General features: G+C 40.9%; 1 protein-coding gene across 2 annotated transcripts in view; it reads left to right on the forward strand.

Moving 5' to 3' along the window:
- The first annotated feature begins 954 nt into the window (after positions 1-954).
- NPNT (nephronectin) overlaps positions 955-25724 on the forward strand; it is a 55409-nt gene continuing 30639 nt past the window's right edge. The window contains exons 1-4 of one of the 2 annotated variants that reach the window (XM_056327912.1): positions 955-1275; positions 2654-2754; positions 10791-10841; positions 19000-19092. In XM_056327912.1, the coding sequence (XP_056183887.1) occupies positions 1205-1275; positions 2654-2754; positions 10791-10841; positions 19000-19092 (316 nt within the window). In that variant the 5' untranslated portion in view covers positions 955-1204. The remainder of the gene's footprint in view (positions 1276-2653; positions 2755-10790; positions 10842-18999; positions 19093-25724) is intronic. The other variant, XM_056327922.1, reaches the window with a different exon arrangement.

A 25724-nucleotide genomic window follows, 5' to 3' on the forward strand; every position in this document is an offset into this window, starting at 1 on the left:
AAGAGAGGAAGGAGCAATGAAGGGGGCTTTCTGCTGCAAACTGGAGAAGAAAGTGGTAAAACCACTCTGGGGAAAGGTATAATTTTTGAAAGCTCACTGGGGCAATTTGTATCGTGTGCAAAAAGTAGTTTACCTGTTGCTTAAATTATCTGTGAGGCATTTTGAAGGTGGAAAGTGCTCTGGACAGAACCACCAACATAAATCTAAAGCCTGAAATAGTGTTTGGCATACAGATGCTCCCTGAAGGGTTTGGCTTTATGTTACAGCACAACTCAGAAGATCTTTGTTTTGTGCTTCTAAGCTGCGGCCAGACCCTTGTAAGAAGGGTTTTAGCCTTGATTTAGGCACAAATCAAAACCAGTGCTGCAACCTCGGCCAAGTTGTTGGTCCCATCTGTCTGTAATCAGAGGGATCTCAGAGCAGCTCTGACCCCAGATTGGTGACACACTCTTATTAAAACGGTCCCTCAATAAGTCCCGGGAGCTGCAGTTCATAGAAACAACACAAAAATAACTGCCTGGTGTAGTGTACGGATGCAGTGGGCGCTGTTGGTAGTGGTGCTGGGACATCGTTAACATTCTGTGTGGCTGATGTTTAAACTTGGCACTTTTTTCTTCTGGACAAGGGCTGGGACACCAGTTGTCACACGTGCCAGTATCTGAGCGCTATTAATAGGAGTGTTGGAGCCACAAAAAACACATACACCTTGTAATTCCTTTGAAAAGCTTTATTCTGGGGGAAGTTTGCTTGGCAGAAGGCAGCCAAATCTTGACACTCTTGGCTTTAGATGAGGACTTTGCTGGCAGAGGGGAGGGGGTGGCCCTCCTACCTCACGAACTTCAAGCTGGAAAAGCTTATAAAAACAAAGCCGCCGCCTCTTGGTGTCTTCAGAGCGCGGCTTTTGCCTCGCTCGGCCCCTGTTGGAAGGAGCCGGGGGCTTCTCCCGCGTGCGGACCGTGCGGCACCGAGGGGCCGGGCCCGCCGCCGGGGGCTGCCGCTGCCCCTCCGCGGGAGGCGGGCGGTCCGGCCGCGGGCGCCTCTGCCGGGGACGGGCGGCGCTGCCGCTCCCCGCCTCCTCCGCCCGGCAGCGGGGCGGGCGGGCAGAGGGAGAGGGGCGCTCGCCGCCGCTCCGGAGCTGTGGCAGCGCAGCCGGACCCTCCGGCCCGCAGCCCGCCGCCCGCCCCGCGCCGCCTCGGCGCCGGCCATGGAGCTCTGCCTGCGGCTGCTCCTGGCGTCCTGCCTCTCCCTGGGGGCGGCCGGCGAGTTTGACAGAAGGTAGGCGCGGGGTGCGCGGCGGTGCCGGGCCGGCCGGTCGGCGTTACCCCGGGCGGGTCGGAGCCCCCGCGGGGAGAGCGGAGGCAGCCCGGGCTCTCCGCGGGGCGGGCGGGGGCTCCGGCACCGGGGCTGTAACGGCCCGCGGGCTCCTGACTGCCGCCGGGGCGCGAAATGGCGGCGGGGGCTCGTTACCGGCTCCGGGGCTGCCTCCCGGCGAGGTGGGGGCGGCTGGGGACCTCGGCGGGACTCGCCTGGGCGCCCGGGCTGGGAAGAGGTGCCCGGGGGCCGGGCGGGCCGAGCGCCAGCGCCCGGGGGGCGGCCGCAGGTGGAGGCGCGGGGCCCGGCGCCGCTGCCGCGTTCCCCGGGACGGGCTCTCTCTGCCCCGTGCCCGCCGCCCTCGGCCTGCGCATCGCTCGGCGGCCGGCGCACGGGCTCAGGCGCATGCTGCTCTGGCAGGGCTGTGTCCCGCGGGAATTGGGAACAAAGCTCTTCGCGTGCTGCAAAAATAGGATTAGTGTATTGACGCCGCGAGGCACTCGAAACGAAGTACGGCGAAGGCAGCGGCTCAGGTTTCAACACGCACCGGGTGGAAGCGCCTGCCCGCGGCGCCTGTGCCTCACGGGCCGCGCCGGGCGGCGTCAGGTGCAGGGGGCGGCCGGCCCGGCCCGGGGACATCGCCGCACGGTCCCTCCGCAGGGGTCACCGGGCTCGGCTGAAATGCGATGTGCGTCTGGTTCCAGCTTGCCAGTGACAAACGCTAACGATTTATGTCAGCGCTTCGTATCTGCTTGAGACGGTGCCGTCTTGTCCTTGGAACGAGGGAAGACCGCAGCTCTCCTTTTCGGCGTAATTTCTTTGTAACAGCTCTGGAAGCCTTTGGTTTGATTTCTTTTCTCTTGAATGTTTCAGTGAGAAAACTTGGTCGTATATTGTGCAGTAAACCAGTGCTGAAACTTTATGATGGTGGTTTATTCCATGTTATAAACTGTTTCAGGCTTCTGACGGTACTCAATACCAGCCTGGGGGTGGCAGCAGTGAGCAGGCTGCAAGGCATGCCCGGTTCTTCAGGCTTTACTGAGTTACCATCATTATCTTTCCCCCTTTTCACCTACAGTCAGTAGCATTTTCTAAACTAAACAAAGTATGAACGATAGAAATATCTTAGACTCATCTTAGACCAGTTACTGTTAAAAAAGAAAAAAAGGGGGGGAAAAAAAAAAGGGGATCTCTTTCCCTTCAGGAAAGGGGTTTTGCTGCTCTTTGTCTTTCGTGTTTTGGGGGTTGTGGGTTGTTTTTTTTTTTTTCTTTTTTTTATTCTAGAATAATTTTAGCTACTTTCAAAATGTTTCATTGGACGTTTTTGAACTGTCTCGCTCAGGTGGCCCAGGCAAATAGTCTCCTCCACAGGACTGTGTCGGTTTGGAAGTAGAATTGACTGCTGCTGGGGCTGGGCCCGACTCTCCTGGGGCCAATGCCAACGTGAGTATTGTTGCTGCTGGGGCTTCTAGTCACTCGTAGAAAAGGCTTGTACACACCTAGTCACGTCTTTCATGTGTTCACACCCATTCTTACAATGCAGGGCTTAGGCTTTTGCACGTGCGAGTCTGACTTACTTAGAAGGATGTTGTCACGTTCAAATTCTGTCTGTTATTAACTACTAAAAACGATTGCAATCAAGTAAGGTGAACTTTAGTTAGGGCAATAAGAATGTGGGAATTTCTGTTTGGTTTCCACTTCATTTCATGCTCTGTTCTAATAGCCTGACGTAACACCAAACTGTGTCATGTTACAGGCACTGCGGGGCGAGAACATTTGCGTCCGAGAAGGAAACCCAAATTATTAATATTTCACTCGGAAAGTCGATGGAAATGTTCCAGTTAGTATTAAGTTCAAACATTCTTTCAGTAACCCAAAACTAAGGGAATAAATCCACCTGACAGCATCCTTTTACAGGGTCACACGTGACGAGAAATGTCGCTGAGATTCTTCCATCTATCTGGAGTCTTTGCTATAATTGCAGGATAACCAAGTAAATAAGTCTTCATCATTAACTGCATCTTCAAAAGGTATTCTGTGGGTGGCAGCTAGCACTGTGTAGAAGTTAAAATTGTTAGGGGTGTCACAGAGACCTCAGCTTTTAAAACTACAGCCTTTGATACTGGGAACGTTTGCTCATGTTTTTAACAGTGCATACATGAGTGATACTCCCTAAGTGTTTGCAGGAGTGAACCTGTAATTGTTGGTCCTTGTTTTGGTTTTATTTATTTATTTATTTAGATGCAGATGTCTGCAAACTAGATCATTTTCTGCCAAGCCATTTTTAAAGTAAAACAGGTACTAAATACTCTGAAGTTGCTTAATTTGCAGGGTAGTGACTGCAGGTGGCAAATACTAGGCAAAAGATAGAAACAGCATTGGCAGTGCAACTGTAGACTCTCAGCAAAGGTTTTGTTCAAATCTGTAAACAGCAAGACTGGCTTCTTCCTTCCCAAGTGTGTTAAAAGCCCAGAATGTTTAATAGGTATATAAGATGACTGGTAAAAAAAGCTATGTAAATTACTTCTGGAACATACCATCCCTGATACTGATTTTTGATGCAAAGTTCTCAGTTTGATATCTCTTAGGCCATAGCATGAATCATTTTGATTTTTAGGGCTCTAATTGGTAACAGGTAGTCTTTTCCTTGGGGTGAATGTTTACAGAGAAGGAAGGAGAATGTGAAGTGGGTTGACTGGGGTTACTCCGGAGATGATGGAATCTATGTCCATTTTTGGTAATGCAGTTTTATTTGAAAAACATCAAGCTATTACATGTTTGAGGCTATGAAGGCTTGACTGGAAAGTATTAGTTATTTGCATTATTTTAAAAAAACCCAACAAACCCACAAAACAACAAGGCAAGAACAAACACAAAAAAACGCAACCAAAACACCAACAGGGTCTCACTGTGGCCATTCTCTTAGACAAATTGTCTCCTGTATTGTGACCATAATATGCAGCTCATGTTCAGGTGGAAGTCAGTTTCTCACTATTACCAACTCTGATTTGGATTTGCATTTTCATGGTCTTGTAAGACAGGAATAGCATAAAATGATGCTATCAAAAGATTCGTAACTAAAAGTTGAAAATGAAACAGAGGCTATAATACACTGAAAGTATGTTTTATTTTTTATTCTTTGAATTTTGTTAGTAAGGTCATTTGTAGTGCCAACTTTTTCAGATACTATAAATGCTCTTTTTTTTAAGGCTAAAGCTTGGTGAATTTTCACCTCCTGCTGCTGCATTTTAGTCCATTACTCACAGATTTGCTCTCCATGCACGTTTCCAAGAAGTACAGAGATGGATTTTATATGGTTATTTATCTCCAGTAGTTGGGACCAGACTTCCAAAGGAATACAGTTATAACTTAGGTGTCTAAATGCCCCATTTTTTTCTGGTTCAGAAGAGTCTCAGCTATTTGGGTGAAGAGCTTATTAAAAACTTAGCAGTTCCTTCTAGTTTTTAAATAAGAGCCAAACTCTTAGCAAAATAAAGCAAGAAAATCTGCCCCAGTTGTGGGTGGTGAAAATTCCAGTCATATCACAGAGTGGGAGATTACACTAAATGAAAGTGAATCTTTCTAGTGCTTGCAGCCAAACAAAATCTGTAGTCAACTCTCCACCTTGGGAATGTGGCATTTGGTATGAAGGATTAACCTGGCAGGGAAAGCAGCATTCCTGACCTCAAAGGAAAACTCAAGTGTTTTACTGTACAAAGGGATATTACTGAAAATTTTCAAAAAGCCAAGTACACAATTATTTCTCCTGCTTTCTCGATGGAGAAAGGCAAACCTCTTAGTCCTGTCCCCAAAATGAGTGGCATAAATACATGTCAGACTTTCTCTACTAGATGCATATTTTCTTTGCTATTTTTAGAATAAATTGTGATTTTGCAATAAAAACAAGCATAGGGTCAGGCTTAAAAGTTAACAGTGAGACCCAATTTAAAAATGAGTCCAAAAAAGCAGCTGTAAATATTCAGGCAGTAATGCTGAGCTCTTTATTAGTGAACTTGAACTGCTTTTCTCAAACTAGTTTGAGCCATCCTTGGTGTGGCTGCAAGTGCTACAGCACCTTTGGACTCTCACCTGCTTAGTCATGCATGATCTACTATGTAGGCACTAATTACCTCCGAATTCATCTTTCTGCAACATATATAAGGTGAGAGCCATGCTGGAGCCAGAGTATAGCAAGAATATAGGCTCTGGTACATGACAGGGTTGTCCCAGTTCATGGAGACCTCTGAGCCACACACGGGCAAGTGGTTTCTAACATACCTGGATACATTTTCTGCTGTCCAGCTGAGCTGCTCCTCCAGACAAGTGTGGGCATGCCTTCTGCCCATGGCTATTGAGAAAAAATGTCTTAGGTTAAACCAACTGTGTGATTTAAGGTAATGGTTTAATTGTTTAAGATGTTTAAGACTGTATATGTCTAGCAGGGTAGGAGTGTGGCACAGCTGACAAGCAGTAACTCATTAAGCCTTGGTAACTCAGTGCTCCTGATCTTCCATCCATAATCCATCCATACTGTTTCAAATGGCAGCTGAACTGTGTTAGCTGAACTTGCTGTTGTGAAGTGTGGAGTGTAATTCATTTTATATCCCTTTGACAAAGGAGTGCACGTAGAGCGTAATTCTGCTTACTGCTGCTTAGTACGCAAGTCAGCATAACTCACATACTATCTTTTTCACTCCTATAAACATGTAGGAAGAAGTTGAAATCAGGCCCCTCCTTTAATTTACTCTCTTCCTTTAAAAACATCCTCTGTCTCCTGTTAATAAATTACACCAACCAAGAGTTGTACATGTAAGGCATGCCTTACATGCACATGTAAGGATCTGTCTGTAAACTTGATTCCAAAGCCTGTCAGTGTCAGCCCTTTCCAGTTCCAGCAAATGCACTTAGAAGGTGTCCCCCCAACTGCAATAATCAAGAACCTTGAAACAGTTTGAATTTTTTCTTTTTCTTTCTTGCAGGTTGTGAACAGTAAAGTGTGATCCATGTTTAGGCAACTAGATCCATTTTGAGACTGATACAAATACAGCCATATTTTCAAAGGAGCCAAACAAACATAACTCAAATAAATTTGTTGGCATTTCTTAGTCCTTGTAAGCTGAAAATCCATCCACACTTATTTAGTGGCCTAATCTAGATATAGAACTGCAGATATATTCCATCACTCATGTAATTAAGTAGCTTCTCTGAGATTTTGGTCTGCTATATAAACTGGGTTTATTGTTAAACCTGGTGTGTAGAAAGGCTGATTTGGAAGAAGCAGAAACATTTAGGCAACAGGTTTTAGTTCATGTGAAGTAACCTTATCGTCAGTGTAGAGCTGATCCTTTACACTGATGACCTCGTAGCATCAGTGCTTTAAAGTTAGATGTTAAATATCCCAATTGGAAATTAGTCCCAAAATCCCATGTTGTTGCCCAGCCTGCAGGATTTACATGCTCCTAAATAAGTAGTAATGGGAGTAATATTTCTAAGTGGGAGTAATCAGACAAAAGCCTGCTTCTGTGCAAAATAGTATGTTGATGAAGTACCTGATGAGACGCGTAAAAATAGGGCTGTTATCTTGCACTTCTATGTGTTGTTATTTTTGTGCACACAGCAAAACTATAGCCCATAGCAAAAGTGAGGGTAGAGTTTCTTCTGGATTTCTTCTCTCGGAGTAGGGAGTTTTGGCTTCCTGTGACAGAACATTTTTGGTGAGAGCGGGTATCAACAGTACATTTTAAATTCATAACTTCTTCTGTGTTGTAAGACAACAGCTGTGGTACTGAGTGTGTTGTCCTAACTCAGAACCCATTCAACGGGTTTTTAAGCTTACAGAGAAAACCAAGTCAGGGCATGCATCATTGCACACATCTTGCACAAATGCACTTTTCTGTGTGCCAGCAGAAAAAATTTGCCTTAGGAAGCTGATTCAACTTTTTTTTTTTTTTCATGGTTTGAAATACCTGGGGGAAGAGAATTTCCAGCAGTGGCAGGGCTGAAATGCAGTTCTTTGAGCTGAATGAGAAATGTCAACTGCAGAATAGAAAACAGTCATGTCTGTTCCTGTGTTCTAGCTACGGTAGTCTAGGAGACTTGCTGAAGCCTGTCTTCTCATCCCTCCAATAAGATGTCTGTAACATTATTCTGTGGGGATGGCTGTCTTACTGAGTGTTTCTAAAGGAAAGGATAATTTGTGCCTTGTTGTCCAAGTGTTTGTGCTAGATCAGAGGTAGGCCAGGCAGCAGGAAGGTCCTTGGAACTGTGGCTGACTGACCCTCACTCATAATCCAGTGTACAGAAATCAGCTGTGAATATAGACTCACATACTGAGCTCTGGAACCCAGTTATCAGAAAACTAAAATACAGGATAAGAGGTACGCTCATTTCATGTAAAGACTTACTTGAGAAGTAGTGTGATGGTTTTGATTCTTCAGTATGAAAGTGGAAGTTCTCCCCTTGAGTTTCCCACAGACAATGCTAGAGTTTATCTGAAAAATAGTTCTTTGTGGACATTTTTGCCACTAATGCATCTTGGTTCCCTGAAAGTTATTCTCAGAACTAATGGTCTACCTGCCTTGCTTTTATCTGGCTTACAGATACCTCTGTAGTTCTTTCAAAAGCTATAAAAATGGTTTCCACATGCGTGTGTCTTTCATGAACAAAATACACCTGCTTTGTACTTGGCTGCATGTCTGTAATTGATTTGTGTGCTAGTTTTATGTAGTCGAGGTACACTGAAGATGTAGGCTGCCTTTTGCTTCAAAATTTCAGCTGCAGTTTAACCGCCAAGAACTGTAGAAAGAGGTACTACTTCTATATAGATTTAAAAGGTTAAGCAAGATTTTTTTAAGAAAAGCAATATAAAATGGCTTGAAATTCTCATTCTGGATTACAGTTTGGACAACTCCTTTGCTTGAGGGATGGCAGAAATGGTTCTTTTTGCTGTGTTCACACACATACAAAATAGAAGGTTGGATCTGCAGCTTCTATAAAGAGATGCAGATCAATGGTCAGATCCGCTGCTGGCAGGAGTTTGCATGACTGTTGGAGTCAGCAGAGGGTACTCTGAGGTTTTGTCTGGTAGGCAGAAAGTTTGCCAAACAGAAGTTGCTTGACAGGAATAAAATCCCACTGAACATGGGGTTTACAAGTAGTGATGTTATTTGATTGCTTTGCTCATTTCAATGTTGAATTCTCCTTAAACTGTAACAAAGTCCATAAACTCTGTCTTGAGAAGGAGTGGTGAAGATGAGTGTGCTCTTTCAGAGCATTCACCTGTTGTAATTCCATCTGGTTACCTCCCTGTGCTGAGGTTTGAGTGTTCTACCTAAGGAGCAACACCAGAATAGGCCTGCATTAGTTCTTCACCACCTCACACTAAAACCATGACAATTGGCTTAAAAACCTAGGGACAGAGCAATCAAGTGAAATAGTCCATTAGGAAAGTATAAGTCAAGCCATCGATTTACCCTTCCCCTTAGCTGCAACATTAAAAAAAATGTTAATCGAAGTTTGTCAGGTTAGCATTTAGATTTAGTCAGACCTAGTAGAAACCATACGATTTCAGGCGGGTCTTAAGACCTGCAAGAGAGAGAGGGAAGCTCGTACAAGCTGACGTAGCAGGTGTGGGCATAAACAAATGCTTTGCTGGGAACTGTGCATGCTGCTGCTGCTGCTGCCTTCCAACAGTTGTGAAGAAACGTCCAGTGTCTATGCTGCTGCTCCTGTCCTAATGAGCTTAAAGACTGTGTATCTGTACTGTGCAATCTGTTTACAGAGATGCAAGGTGGTGGGCGGGGGAGGAAGAGGTGGCTGCGCTCTCATTGATGGCTAGGAGGAGATTTGTATAACCAATGATAATGTTGGTGGGAGTTTACCCATATAAATCATCTCATACATCAATGGGAGAAGAGGCCATGAGCTGCTTAGGACTTCTGTTTCTTGCACATAAAAATGCTTTCAGTGGAAACGGCAATTCTGTATAGTCCAAGATGCACAAAAATAAACCCAAATGACAAAATGATTTTGTCAATAACGAGCCATGAAAAGTACTGGCTTCCAGGAGGCTGACCCCTAGCAGAAAATTCCTTAAAGTCTTTAAGAATTTTGTTACTGCATTGCTGATTGCAGGAATACAGTCTGTATAAATGTTTAATTAATATTGATGTACAGCGTGTACACTTCCTATAAAATGACCAGTATTTTTGTGCAACCCTGGTACTTTTCAAAGAAAAGACATTTTATACAGAATTGCAATACTGCTTTAATACTGCTATGCAAGAAAAAAAAATGAGGTTTTGCTATTTTTATTCAGTTGTTTGGGGTTTTTTTTCAGTGTAGAAGCTTTATGCTTTTAAAGAAGTTATGGCTTTACGATGTTAAAGATACAGTATCCTTTTCCACTTCTCCACTGCATCCCTTCTGCACTTCATTCACAGAATAATGGTTTTGCAGTCCAGTTTTTTCCCAACAAAATCTCAACAGGAACGTGATTAGACCATTTACAACTGTAGAATATTTGTGTTGGGAGCTTCTCTCAAAGCCCAGCAACAACCTGGAGAGCCTCCCTCCACTGTAACAAATGCCAAAGGACTTTCTGGTTAAAACTAATTTAAACCAAGATTAAGTTGCAATCACACCAAACCCTTAAGTGTTGGTCACATACTACTTAAAATACAAAGAGCTACTGTTGCTTAAGTCCCAGACTTTTATAATAAGGCTATGTAGACTAACAAGCTGTGTTGCTAATGTTAACTTTATTGGCAAATAAATTGATTTAAAATGAGCCTGAAACATAAATCTGTGCTTCCATCTTATTTAACTTTTGTAGTGTATCTCGTTTCACATGGTAGTAAGAGCTGAAAAGGTCTTCAAGCATTAGTTTTAATTTAGATGACATTCAAAATTTAAACATCATAAAAATGACCAGTAAACTTATATACTAGCATGTTTATTGGTTGCAGATGTTCAGATATTCATAAATGGGTGTAATTTGAATTACTTTCAAATTAACATCCAGATGCTAACCCTTTATGTTTGCTTTGTGGAGATACAGCATTAAAAATATATACCTAAATGTAAATGAAAGGATACTGTCTCTTTAAGAAAAGCATTTATGTTCTGTTGATGACAACATTGAACCTAAACTGTGAAACATGAGAATTTTTACAGCTATGTACCATAAGAAACATGACAAAGTGTAGCTCCTTAGTTGATTGAATAAGAATAGCATCACGTCATTATATTTAATTACTTTTATGTATCAGAATGTTTGTTAAATCTCATAATGAAATACTGATGTAAGGTATTTCCATTTTTAAACGTGTACCAGAATTTTTTTTATTTCAGAAAAGCTCTGAATGTTGAATATGTGTAAGTCTCCAGGAATGTAACAAGTTGATAAAAACCCCAGCCAAGTCCATCCTCCTTACAGAAAAAAAAGCTGGAATTTCTTTTTTTGGATATTTGTTTTGCAGCTTTCTACGTCTTAAGGCAGAGAATAGCCAGCCTAAGGTGCCAGCCCAAAGGTTAGATGAATATATTTCTTGAAATAATTTTGGCAAGGTTATGACTTGGAGTTACAGCCTGTAAGTTATGAGCTTACATGAAAACTATAATACGTGACAAGAAGATGTAGATGTTCTTTTGGTTTTTTCCTTTTTAAAATGTTTGATTTGGGGAAGATGAGCGGGGGGAAGGAAATTAACAGGGCTGGTTTTTATCCTGGTCACTTATCAGATGATGTACTTCTTTTCCAAACTATTGCACTTTCAGCTTTTCACTCTGTTCCTTTTTCTTTATTTTACCCTCAAGCCCCAGGCAATATTTTTTTCCTTCCTGCAAATTGTTTATACTCTCAGCATCATATTTACAAGCTGTCAGACTTAGGAGGCCTAATTTGCTTTCACAGTATTGAATCATGTGCAGTGGGAGGTTACTTTGGGAGGGGTGAAGCACTTACTGCCCCCCATTGCCTGCTTTGCACCTCCACTGCAGGTTGTCATTCCCACCACAGGGAAACTTTACAGCCCCTCCCCTACAGCAGTGTACAACCTGGCATGTTACAGCAAAATGAAATCAGCGCTAGCTTACATTGGTGCCCAGGGCTGCAGTCCATTGCTGCTTAGGAATTGGTATGGCTGGTTTACTTAGCCCTGTGGTAGGAATACCAGTTTTCAGAAAGGGGAGCAAAGCAATCAGCTGTTCATCTGTCTGTGAACGTCAGGTTTTTTACTGTGATGCAGAAGTCACTCCACTGAAGCCAGTGGGTGTTGTATTCTAGCAAACAATATAGCAATAGGGCCCACTTTGTCTTCTGCCAACACGCATAGAGACACTCATGGTAGCCTGCTTCTACCTGCTGGAATTCAGTAGACACACAGAAAGCTTCAGGTAACAAAGGCATTTGAGATGATAGGGCACCATTCTTCAAGCAATTATCATGCACCACTTGAAATACAAACGTGAGAAGAATGACAAAGATTGAAATATTTCTTGCTTTTCTAATTTTGCATTGTGTTAGATCAGATTTTCACTGTTTTTTAAAAACAGTGTTGAAGTGCATAAGCATTAGATTAACTTTCACTGACTTCACCAAATCCTATTGATTTCAGTGTTACCCATGCTTAAGTTAGGCATGCTTGCAAGTGCTGTTCTGAATAGCGAGACATTCATGAACTTGGATTTGTGTATGCAGTTTAGAAACGCATTTGGCAGCAGTCATAGCCAAATGAAGAATTCACTGCAATGAATAGCCCACACTGGTTGCAGTTTATCATGTTAATCTGCTGTTACCAGATTTGTATGTGCAAACTGAGTGAGTGAGTTACCCAGGAAAATATAGTAGTTGTGCATGAAAGATTAGGAGCTGCTTACTTGATGGAACTGTATGTTTTAGATGGAAGCTTAAGTCTGCATTTTGACGTATGTTTTCATGAATGTTACAGACGAGTGCAAGTGATTTGTGAAAAAATATTCAGGCATTAGGTACTATTGTTTTGTCTGATGATACTGTTGGTCTCTACTTACAGGTTGGTCAAGGGAATTTATTACCTCTCAAAAAATAGAGTAAGGAATGTTTTGCATATTAAATTATCTGAAAACCCAGTTGCCCTAGTCAGCCTTATTAAGCTCTGCAGAGAGTGTGTTGTGACTGCTAGTACACTTGTTGGGGAAGCAAAGTTATTTTTTCAGAAGTAATTCTGTAGTATGAGTTATGGGTATGAGCTGTTTTTACCACACCCTGGTAATTGTGTGGTAGGCTAAGCTTTATGCATTCTCCTGCATTTGCATGTATTTGAACAAAAAAGAAATATGTCACTGTGAAAGAGTTGTAGTGATATATTTTACAAGTTAGCTCATACCTTTAGGATCCTAGATCAAAATTACTGTGAATAAGGCAGATTTATTTTCCTGAGCGTGTGTTCATGTGATTGCATAATTTGCAAAGAATTACAGAATGTGAATAGAAAGAGACAGACGTGAGCTAAAGCTGGTTCTGAGGAAGAGAAGTGTAGAGCTTGAGGTTGTGGTCCGTTAGCACTACAGGAAGAAGGGAGCCAGTTTCAGGTGAAGGAGGAAGCATATAGGAAAGCTTGTTTTGCTAACATGCAAGTCTTTTTATAATGTTGGCATTGAGGGAACAGAGGTAGAAACCTTAAGATTGGAAGTCTGTTCTGCATTCAGCGGTGTAAGAGGATCCAGTAAAGGTTTGTGAAGCTGACTAGTATGTAAACATTGCTGGTCTGGTGCACAGATTACTTTCTGTGTTTCGGCAAACTGAATTTTAAGGAGCTGGGATTTAGAGTCAGAATAAATAAGGGCTATATGTTACTGGGGAAGAGGTGGCAGAAGCAGGTGGTCAGCATAGTTTGTTTCAAAGGCAGGTGGCCAGCATAGTTTGTTTCAAAGGCAGCTATTCTTACGTATATTTTTAGACGTTGGAGAGGTGAAAAACAAGTTCCAAGGACAGGCTGGACATTTGCAGTCTGGCATTTCAAGGCAGATTTGAGTGGAGGGGTACAGAAAGAGCAATTAAAGACTTTGAGAGCAACTTCTGTCAGTGAAACCCTCTTGTGGGCATCATGCAAGAAAGAGCGCGTAAGGAATAAGAAATAACTATTAAGGAACAGAAATTAAGAGGCAAAGCAGAGAAAAAGAATGTAAGAGTTATACGCAGAGTTATACTCAGAGCAGTTTTAATGAGAGAGACATATCCAGGAGTGCTGGAAAACCAAAAAGAGTTAATTTGGTAGAGACATTCTGCTAAGAAAGCTCAGGGATTTCTGTTGTTGGCCACAAGCGGAGGAGTTAGGTAGACAGGAGCCAAGTAGTGCAACTGTCTGGTTAGGACTCCACCAAACAATGTTTGGTAATCAAGAAATAAGTCATTAATGTTAAAATTCTAGATGAGAATGAATAGAGGGGACAGCATGTGGTAGTCACCCATGCCCTCAAAAAGTAGGCAGCTTAGTGCAGAGGGACCGACAAAACCTGAGAGGGACTTCCAAAGCAGTTCTGAGGGAACTGTGTGCAGGGAGAAAACATAGACGAAGTTTTTTTAAAACCTAACATTATAGACCGATAATGAATTGATTTGAATGTGTTTATCATTTATTATATTTGTGCAACAATGAAAAAATAGTGATTCAGAATGATTGAGTTGTGCTCAGACACCACCAGCAGCTAGGAGTGGCTGGGAAGGTTGGTGGCTTCTGGCTTTTACACAAGCATAATGTGTGCTAACAGCGCATGCATTTCACCAAAATTCTTTCTTCCTGTCTCCCACGCTTGAAAAAAAACCCTCAACCCTAAACCCAAACCATCATTCATGTTTCAATTCATTGTGTTATTTTTACAAGAAGTTTAATTTGTCCTGAAGTTTAAATGAGGCTTAAAATGTGGTATTTATCAACTTATTTTGGAGGAAAAGGTAGTTCTTGCCAACCTTTAAAATAGGTAGTCTGTTAGATTTATGGCCAAATAAAAAGCTTTAGGATTCCTCCTTGACTGCATTGAAGTCTGTGGGAACTGTAACAGAGCAAGTCTTCACATCTGGCCCTAAAAAAGAATCTGAAATGATTAAACTGAAATGAGTATTCATGAGACCAGGGTTCATTTGCTGATACCTCTTGAAAGAACTGGGCAACAATGAATTGGAAAGTTTAGCTGTAGTTTACTCTATGGCCTAGATAAATAAGTAGCAGTTGACTAAAGATGAAAATAGCTGTGCTTAGAATTTCTGTCTGTCTGTCTCGGTCTGCACTACTACCCGTTGCGAGTGCCTGTTTAAATGCTTTCAGAAAGGAATCCTTGGAGAAATGGTACGTGTTTGAAATTGAGTCAACAATAAATTAGCAATCTCTGTTTTAGTGGCACTTGTCTATACAGATGGACTTTTAACTTTTCTTTAAAACAATTGCTATTATAAAGAGTGGAAAGTTTTTGCTTCATTTTGGCAACTTTTTCAGACTCTTACCTTCTGGACTTAATTGCCCTACGTATGTGAGAGCGACTTTCTCAGCCTGGTGTAACTCTCCACTGTCTACATTTCCTTCTTGCCTAGTAGGGAAGTGGGTGTTATGTAGCAGAATGGAGTCCATGGACATGGCTTATTTCAGTCATTGGAAATGTGAGTTGATAGGAAGCAAGTTATGTTCCTTTGGTTGTTGCGGTCAGATGTGGGCCAATTTTTTAATTGTTAGAATGCAAAGACTTCTGCAAAGGTGGGAGACTTTCTTCCCCACTATTTACGAGTCTTAACTGTGTTAAAAAAATGGATAAACTCCATGTGTCTGTGTGTGAGCAGAGCAACTGAAATATTCTATTTTCTCTGGAATTTTGCTAGAAAATGAGTGGAAAATTCAAAGGAAAAGCCCACTCGCACCAGCGTACATAGTGTATGCATAGAGTGATACCAAACAGCTGAAATAATTTCCTGCTATTAAAAGAAATGCTGAAAGTCAGGCTCAAGCTTATTTTTATACCTGGATCTCTTTGCTGGCCACGTTCAAAAGGAACCCTTCGGGAGGCAAGGAGTGTACCCGCTGCCGTGCAGGGGCAGCTCCTCTGGAGAAGGGAGCATTTGCAGGCTGTGGGTGGCAGTCAGCCCACCCTCTGGGCCTGGAGACCCTGGCACAGGTCAGTGGGAAGGGCATATAGATGTTGCTGGTGGGACCCCAGCCAGATGTGCAGGCTTGGCTGAATGCCAGCTGCTTAAGTCCTGAGCATGGTGTAAAGCCCAGTTCAAGTTAATGGGAGGATATACAAATTGCTTGGTGACTGTGGCTTGATTCCAGGTAGGAAATGCTGTGGGATGTATCTGTGGTGTTGGTTAAGCTTACTGCAAAGGGTTTTTCTCTTGTGTATGGGAGTTCTTGAGTTGTAACATTGCATTGAATTGCAGCAGCTGTGCATAAATAAGATGCATAATGTTTAGCCAAAGTGCACGGAATGTACTCTAATAAAGAGGATTTCTTCAAGTACAGCATTTAACAGCAAATACAGGTTTCCAAATACCTGTTTAACATGCAAAAAAGCCTTATATGATGGCTTGACTTTAGGGATAGTGGTTTGCTAATTGTTAGGAAACTTTCCTTGCGGTAGTAGAGATTCTTGAGCTGTAGACTACTGAGGCGCTGAGATGCCCTTTAACTGAGACTGCTTTAAAAACAGGAGAGAGAGATATTTTTCATGTGATTAAAGCACATTTATTAATTATACTTTGAGCCTAGGAGGTAGACTAGATCAGGAGTTACCCACCTGTATGTCATACAGGACATTAAATACTGCATAGTATGGAGTTAAGTTTGTTGAGATGTGTTGGACTGGATGCTCTCTTGAAGATAGGTAGAGGCAACTGCTTGATTTAATAGTTACGTTAGGGCTATGTTACGTGTTTCGTATTTGTAGACAGTTGCATATTATTTGTTTTAAACAAAAGCTAGTACGTAATTTTTATTCTAGTACGATATCTGACCTACTTGGTTAACTAAGAGAAATAAGCAAAACATGATTCTCGATACAAATGTATTTGACCTTCTAAATTAGAGGGACATCTTCAATTTCTAAATGAAATTTCTAAATTAAATTAAAATCTCATTAATTTTGTAAGGCTTCTCATCTTCAAGTATGAGATCTTTTTTTTCCTTTGTCTGAGCTGCTGATAATTCACAGTCTGTGCAATTGAGGGAGAGACCAAGACTTCAAAAAAAGTCAGCAAAATTAAAGTTGCCCCAAGTTCAGCTACTGAACTGTAACACTTCACACTAAGCAGATCCCATGGTGCTATGTATTTTTTAAAAAGTAATTATTACCTAAATGTATGGCACTCCACAATACGGATTTTCTCTGAAGTGCAGTTGAAATTTCATGGAAGCTTTCAAAAACAAATTTATAGTCATTTCTGTTTCTCTATTATGGTTTAGATCACACCTTTTTATTTTTCCCCAGTGAATTCGAAGTCATGAAGTTGGTCTTCGTAGTCTTCATTTTGCTGCCATCACCTCTAATTAGACTTGGGTCTGTGATGTCAGGAAGATAAAAGTTTGAGTGTCTAAATGAGCTCCGACACAAAGATCTTTGTTTATGACCATAGTGATTAAAACAGCAGTATTTGTTGCTAACGACAATGTTCTAGAAGTCTTTCATGATGTATCAGTTGCTCTTCAGTCAAATCTGTCCATTACCGAAGGGCATACTTTTTGAAAGGTACCTTTTAGTAGTCTAAGCAGCTGCTTTCCCTAATGCTTTAATTGAGAGATGTTTCTGAATCTGAATCCCATTTCTTTGTTTCTGGACAGTATTAATTGGGAAAAACAATATCTTGCATTAACTAGAAACATCCCTATCTTGCCTTTTAAGACAATCCTTAAGACAGTCTTCAGAAAGAGGCTGCAACATTGTCTTAGGAAGATCCATCAAGAGCAGTGCTGTAGATTGCAAACAAGGTTTTATGTTCTCAGGGGTTATCACTGGCCAGATATATATATATATATATGTACATATATGATGTTTAAATGAAAAAACGCCTTGGTAATAAAGGCCAAATGCAGTCCTAAAACTGGAGGAAACTCCTATGCTGAAAGTTGCTACTGTGGGTGCATTTGTGAGAATCAATATTATGGAAAAGTTTTAGAACATCAGAGATGTATTTTTATAGTTCTTGCAGAACCAAAACTAATCTATTGTTTCTCTTTTAGTTTTGCTTAATTCAACCCTGTTCTAGCTTGGCTAGAATGCAGGCTACTTTTTGAGTGCCTTCTGGTAGATTTCTATTAAATTACATCCTTAGTACATCCAATTTTATGATACAGCCTGTTGTCTGATTAATTTAATATTACAGCTGCATCTAGTTAGTTGCTTTGCAAATTCCAAATGATATTGTTAGTTTAGAAAATGAACTTCAAGCTAGGGCAAACAGTAAATCCTGATTACAGGGTATTCAAGGTATGCCACACTCTGATTTCTAATTTGTGCCCAACTTGCTTAAACGGTAAGCTCACCAGAATTTTGCATCTGCATTTTGTCATGGAATGATAAACCATATTTTAAAGCATAGTAAATACCTATCTTTCCAGTAGGTTGAAACAACTTGTTTACTGATAGAAAGACGTTTCTAATATAAAAGACTCAGAAATACTGTTAAAAATTTTCAGCTGTAAAATGGTTTCCAGAGTTATGCAGGATTTGTTGCACTCTGGAAATATTCCTGTCAGCTAACCCTACATCAGCAGAAATACATTTGTGCATGAATTCTTATATTTCTTCAAAAGTAAGGCTTGTTTTATTATTGAAGTTTTAAACGTTTGTTTTATGTATTTTATTTGTTATGTTGAGAGAGGTACAAAACATGGCTTCCTAACAATTATTTCTTGGAGTTCTGTATTTGTGCTTCATTTGGGTAATTATAAATTACTTGGAAAATTTGACTGTGGAAGCAGAATAGACCATAACTTCACATTCTGAGACTATCTGCACAGCAGGTTGGGTAATAAATGCTTGAAATTCTGAGTAGAAGTGACTTGGATGTGTGCAGTGATAAAGCAGCAAATTAAGTCAGTGTTGCTTTTGCTTTTCCCCAGTCCTTTTTTTTTTTTTCCTCCAAAAGAAAAAAAAGTAAAGTAAATCCCATGCCAGAATCCAGACACCTGAACACGAGACATTCAGGCAAAACATTGCTTAATAAGGGGATGAAGAGTGTTGCCTCATAGTCTTAGAGGAGAACAGTGGATGCTGGGATCTGCACTACTGCCTATCAGTGACTGGACTATGACTTCGTATGTTGCCTGTGCCATTGTTGTACACATTTTCTATATAGCTGGGGTGAATTCCAAGTTTACAGAATTTAATGGCATGAATCAGTACGTACACACACAGAGAATGCAAGTGAAGGCATAGTGCCTGCTTGCTGATTGGGTATTAAAAGGGTTTAATATCCTAGAAACAGCACAGTGTAGTGTTGTACAGATACAGGCTAATAACAAGTATCTCATTTTCCCACATGTATTGGGGTGGTGATTATTTTTTAAAGTGCACCTGATGTTTGAATAGTGGCATTTGAAGCACATAATGATGCTGAAGGAACTTAAATGGTGCTATTTTTTAGGTAGTTGCTGTTTGTTTCAAAGTAAAGCACTGTCAGACATGACTGGAGTGGAAGAATAATGAGCGTTCCTCTGTTTGCAGCTATATGCCAACCAGGATGCAAACATGGTGAATGTGTTGGGCCAAACAAGTGTAAGTGCCACCCGGGATACACTGGAAAAACCTGCAATCAAGGTAAGAAAGGGAAGTCCAAGACAGAGAATTTCTTCTTGAAATCACAGAGGTGGTGTTGATCTCTCTCCCTCAAATGCTGTGTGTGTTGCCTGCGTTTATAGGGTAATGAATGCATATATCAGTCCTGTCACTGCTGTAGCTATTCTGATATTGGGACTGACATTTGTAGAGAGATTGACATCTGCAGTAGGATGACACAGGGAAAAGATTGCTTTCGTTCAGTTTAAATCAATGAGGTTAATGTAAGGGTATGTATGTACGTGATCTCCTGAATCTGAATCAAATTATTTAAATCTTGTGGTCAAGATTGTTATTTCATAAAGTCACAATTTTCAGGTTTGTATAGTGAAATAATATTTGTTTAATTAAAATAAAATTTCATTCATGCATTCTTGTTTTTGTCTTTCTAATCCTGAACTAGCTAGGTAGCAATGAACTGTAGTGCATACTTCAGAGTTGGAATGATGAAGTGTTCCCTTACTGAATTACCAATGTAGTTTCATTATGTCTTTTTTGCCAAAAATAATCTCCAAAACATGTAATGGTATAAAGATATGGAGTATAAACCAGAATTTGAAGACATGATTTATTAGATTTTGATATCTAAGACATGGTCACATACAGAGGTATCTTAATAAGACTGTTCTCTTTTCCAGTTGTCTCAGCCTATAGGAAAGGTTCCTATGTTTTCTGAGTGCTGAGGAAGTATGGTAGAAAAGTGTGATATTTAGAACTATGTTGTTCAAAAATGTACCCTGATGTTTGCCAACTTTCTTTTGACTTGTTGATTTTAGAGTGAATTATTTTCTTTAAAAATAGATACATATTTATTTTCAGACTTGCTAATCCTTCCCAAAGTGATGTGGAAATGAATGTTGTATTTTTCAGTTTTGTTTTAAGTTTCATTTGTTCTGTTATCTCTCAAATTATCCTGTCTCCTTTTCCCTTTACTCTGGGCTTACATTTTAAAGGATGGGTTGTTATGATTTCATTATTCGACACCTGTTTTAGTCAGTCTGGAACTTTTTTAGAAAACAGTGTAGTGAACTAACAGTTGTTATATGTAACATTTTTTATATGTACTAAATACTTTAACAGTATCAAAAGAACACTGCAGGTTGCTGGAGGCTGCAGCCTTGAACTAAACTATTCACTTTCCACTGAATGCTGAGGAAGGAAAAAAACGTGGTAATAAATGATTAAAGGAAGCCTTTTAGGCAGTATTGATCAAAGATTCTTGCATGGAATTGGTGGCAGAGTTGCTGTGGCGGATGCACATGAAATTTCTGAAATGCCTGCTGACTGTAGTGTCCCAAATGTACACCGGTTCAGGTGACTACAGCCTGTATCTGTTCTGTTCTATGGTGAGACCTCTGAGCTGTTCCTGAGGTCAGGATACGTATTCTGGCCATGTGCTGATTCCACATTAGGATGAGATCTGAAAGTGCGTAGTAGATGCAGTCTGTTTTTGCTGGCAGGAAATTAAAATCACACAGGGTGTGACCTGTGTTGTTACACATTAATACAGCGCCTGTCCAGTTCAGTCCGTGGGCCATCTTAGTCATTTCTGTTCTAGAATAGTAATTAGTAATAACAGAAAGTAATGCTGTTGGAGAAGAAACGTTGGAGTTCCCCTGTAGAGATAGAGGTCTTTCTAAGATGTGTGAATGGTGCTGGGCTGTAAAGTATGCTCAGGTTCTTGGTGGAAGGGGTTCTTGCAGTACAAGCACTGATAAAACAGGCTTTACATCTCATCTGTTGATGGGCCTCATGGATCAAGGTGTATTCCAGGGACCAGTGCAAGAGAAGAACCCAGCCGCAAGGCAGAACTGTTGAACCCTGACTGTGTGATGATGCCTGTCCTTTTCCAGTGGCACTGCAGCAGCTGTGGCTGTCTAGACCTCGTTTTAGGTGACTCAGAAATTAGGACTAGCTGATACCTGTTTCATCGTGTTGCTATCATCAGCAATTGAACTGCAATGACTTTGCACAAGAGCTAACCATGTGCATTCCCCATAGCATTTGAATCTCCGAGTGGCTTTTGTTTCCCTTATACTGTTTGGATCCCAGGTTTACACCTATAATTAGTTAAAAAAAACTCAACTTTTTTTCTTTAAGCTGAGCAGCTTGCAAGAAAATACCCTGTGCCAGCTCTCCAATTTGTAATAATAATGAAACTCATACTTCTTTCAACATGTGTTCATTAGAAAATTGATACTGCTTTTCAATAAGATCTATGTTCACAAGTACAAGTACTTGAAAACTTGTGATTTTTACTAGCAATCTAAAGTATATGCAGGTTAACTTCGTGTGCCTGGGCAAGGTTGCCTTTATGTGAAGAATGTAAGGCTGCTTTTCTGTAACTTACTATCATCTTACTCTGTTTGTTCTAGGAATGTGGTATAAAGTTTGCTACTTTCTCTTTTTGTAATGCAATTCTTGTCAGCACTTGTGAGAAAATATATATTATTTATTTATTTATTTATGGAGTAATGCATATTACAGAGATCTGGTAATTTTATTTTTATTATACCTTCTTCCCATCCTGTGAAGATGAGCAGCTATATGCAAGTCCTGGTCAGAGCAGTGAAGTGCTTCTATTCCACCCTGTGGAACATCGTGCAAGAAATACAGCATCAAGGGGTGAGATGGTCCTGTGTTACAGGTGGCGTGCTCCTACCTGTATGGCTTGAAACAGTAATACAATTTTTTGCAGAGGGGTTGGATGCTAATAGACCAATGGCTGTGATGTGAAAGCTGAACTTGCACTGTCATTAGCATGCAGAGCAAATAACTGATTGTATTTCCTTGATGCTGTGTGCCTGTAATTCTGAAAAGGCTTGACTCTCCACCATACTCATGGTTGTAACTTGCTTATGTTTCTTTCCTCTGCTTTTCTTTCAGATCCTGCACTTTTTGTTTGTTTCTGAGTTCTTTTGTAAAGTGAGAGTGATGGCAGTTGTTTATCAGGTTAGATAAAGACAAAACTATGATTTACATAAAGCTGGAAGTTGAAGAAAATGAGGCTTGTTAACTTCTCTATTTGGCAGCTGTTGATTAATCAGACCAAGTGTGAAAAAAACTCTTAGGATGATAGAAATCTCTCATAAGTTTGACATGGTAGTCTGATGGTAGTTGCTGGAAACAAAAGCTGAACTACTATTTATAGTGTGGTGATAACAATTTAGTTATTTTACTTGGTTTCTGGTCCCTGGTTTTCTATTTTCAAAGTCTGAGTAAATTCAGTATTGAATATTTGACTTCTGAGTTTCCTGATCCAAGTTTGCTAATAGGCAGGAAAAGGCTGAAAAGGTCTGGATGCTGGAGTCTTCTGCAGAAACTAATTAAAATAGCAGAGTGTATTGTATCTTCCTAGAAATAAGCACCTCATTGTTAGGTGTGCACTGAAGCAGGTCATTATCCAAGCTCATGTGTGATGCAACACAGTAGTCAAAGAAGTCACATCTGAATTTACCACCATAGTACTCTTGTCTTTTCCTTGCATTCACATTTTCTTTAAAAATAAAATACTTGTGCTCAGCAGCCTGCATGTAGGTTATAGTCCTGCTTTCCCTAGCGCCCAAAACTGTCAGTCTGCTTTTATGTGCAGTACTGTCTTATGTTATTTGGAAATCAAGAATGCTGGTTTTGCATTGACTGTACAATTGTAGGCAACAAGGGAATTTAAGTGGCTGAACAATGAAATTCTTAGGTGCAGGACAGTGAGTAGACATTCGTGCAAAGAAATTAAAAGGATTTGTTAATTTTTTTAATAGTGTTGGGCTTTATATTTTAAATTTCAGTGTGAGATTATGAGTGCCTAAAAGAAATAATGATATTTTATTAAAAAGAAAAATGATGTAAAGGTGTTACTTTTATTACCCTTTGAGTTTATACATTTCACCTTTCAGGTTTTTTTTGAGAAAACTTCTGCTGTTTTCTTATCTCCTCTTTTGATGCATAGACATTTATACTAAGATATCTTTATACATGTTGCTTGAAATACCTGATTGATAAGTAACCAGCATTTGTTCAAGAGGTATGTTGCCATGGCTGCATTGGAAGGGACCTTAAAGACCATCTAGTCCCAACCCCCTGCCCTGGGCAGGGACACCTTCCACTAGACCAGGTTGCTCAGAGCCCCATCCAGCCTGGCCCTGAGCACTGCCAGGGATGGGGCATCCACAGCTGCTCTGGGCAACCTGACCCATGTCTTGGCACCTCTAATCTAAATCCACCCTCTTTTAGTTTAAAACTATTACCCCTTGTAGTGCCTTTACAGGCCCTTGTAAAAAGTCCCCCTCGAGCTTCCCTGTAAGCCCCCTTTAGGTACTGGAAGGCTGCTATAAGGTGTCCCCTGGAGCCTTCTCTTCTCCAGGCTGAACAACCCCAGCTCTCTCAGCCTGTGAGAGGTGCTCCAGCCCTCTCGTCATCTTCACAGCCCTCCTCTGGACTTGCTCCAACAGGTCCTTCTTATGCTGGGGACCCCAGAGCTGAAAGTAGTACAGCAGGCAGGGTCTCATGAGAGCCGAGTAGAGGGGAAGAATCTGCCGCCTTGACCTGCTGGCCACGCTGCTTTTGATGCGTCTCAGGATTTGGTGAATTATTCTGAAGAGGTCTCTTGATTTGGTCATTATCCTGAACCTGTTCTTGAAAAAATAAACCTTACTTAAGGAACAAGAAGCACACAAACAGATACATAAGAGTACATAAATAGCAGGAGGGTTCCAGCGCTCCCCCAGTACATGTGCAGTACATCCGGACTCTTCTTAGGGAAGCAGGCTGTTACAGATTGTGCGTGTATGGGGGAGGATCGAGAGAGCTGTCATCATATTCACACAGCCCTTTACGTAGTACCAGGAGGACCTGCCAGATGATACAATGTGCCTCCTAGGAAACTGAGTGGTGCTTGTCCTGCAGTTTCCAAGTATGTGCCTGTCTGCATTGGTGAGAAGAAGAAAAGTTGCGTTTTGGGGAAAGTAAGAGGGGTTGAGCAGTATGCTCTAGCACACCTAACCTATTTGCAGGCTGGCTTCTCTTTTAAGCAGCCACAGCACTGCCAGTACTTGTTTTCCTGAACAGTAGTATTCATTCTGACTCCATAAGGTTAAAAACGTTTTTCTCTCGATAGGTAATTTTCAAGGCAAAGTGAAAACCTATGGTACTTGAGGTTTAGGTTTAAGTGGAGTTGTGTTAACAGCCTGTTTCTGCTGCCTTGTGACCTTAGCTTTCTGTTACATCAGCCAAGGTTAAAAATTTTAACTTTTTCAAGGCACAGGCTTTTTAGTTTCAGCATGCTTTTTAAGATGAGAATCAAATGAGTCAGATGCTCATGTGACAGCATTTGTTCACAGGCAGAAATAGAATGAAGCAAAGACAACAGAAATAATTTAGTCAGAATTCCACAAACAGAAAGTGTGTGATGTGATATCCTGATACAGTTGGTTGCACCTACTTTTTAATATCAGATTATTCTCAGAGTGTGTTACTAATAGCTGTCTATTTGTCAGTACCAGAGCCTTAATTTCTGTACTAAGAATATTTTATACCAAATGGTGGTGTAGTATTCAGAGTCCTGTAAAGAAAGATCCAATTATTTAAGGCTCATAATGTAATCTATACTTTATGCAAGATGGCAAACTGAAAACAGTCATAAATTCTTATCGTTTTCAGCTTTGGCTCTGTGGTTGTAGCTCTGGAAATAAGTACAAAACAGTCCTTAATGGTAAAGTCTTCGGGAATATCTAAATTTAAGAGCTGAACTTGTAGTGGGATGTAAGCACTGAAAGTTAGTGCTGTTCAAATCCTGCTCTGTCAGCTTAATTTCAGCATTACCTTTCCTCATTCTGTTCCTACTTCTGGTTAAGTATTTTATACTTAGCTCTGTTTATGCATTTGTTTCGTGAAGTGATGCTTTTTGTACAAAAGTAGAAGACTACAGATATTTTAGACTTAATAGAACTTTTCTTTCTCTTCAAAATGATTGTTCTCCATGAATCTCAAAATGGTCAGTAGCGTAAGCTCTGTGGAGATACTTCTGTGAGTTGAAGTCAAATGTTAACAGAGTTTTTGAATTTAACAGTGACACTTTTTAACAGATGCATTGCATGTGTAATAAATATGTTAATGCAGCTATAATGTCTGTCAGGAGCTGCCTAACGGTAGCAAGCTTTATAGAAGAAAGAGAAAAGCAGCTTTTAGTGCTGCCCAGAGAAGTTTGTCTCCCAAAATGCGAGTTTTCACCTGTTTATTATTGAGCATTTTTATGTCAAGGTTTTTTTACACAAAGATTTTCACAAGGAAAACTTGTCCTTTCCCTCTAGCATGATCACCTGCTGCTTTTTTTCTATTTGACCTGTGCATGTTCTCTATCAATAGTCACAGCTCTTAGCTGAAGATCCCACTTCCACAGTGGAAAGTGTACATCGCTTCTACAGCAGTTCTGTCAAACCCAGCAGGTACACTCTTGTGATTGTGGCATTGGTGCCTGTTGGGAGAAGGATGTTCTCTTAGCAACTCCAGAAATGTTTTTCTAAGAGTGAGTGTTGAGAAGGGGTACTCTCTCTGCAATGCATGATCCGCAGGAAGAATGTGGAGGTGGTCATCACTCCTTGTTTATCAGGCACAGGTCC

This window comes from Falco biarmicus, chromosome 1, assembly GCF_023638135.1.
Source record: "Falco biarmicus isolate bFalBia1 chromosome 1, bFalBia1.pri, whole genome shotgun sequence".
In the NCBI taxonomy this organism is placed as follows: domain Eukaryota; kingdom Metazoa; phylum Chordata; class Aves; order Falconiformes; family Falconidae; genus Falco; species Falco biarmicus.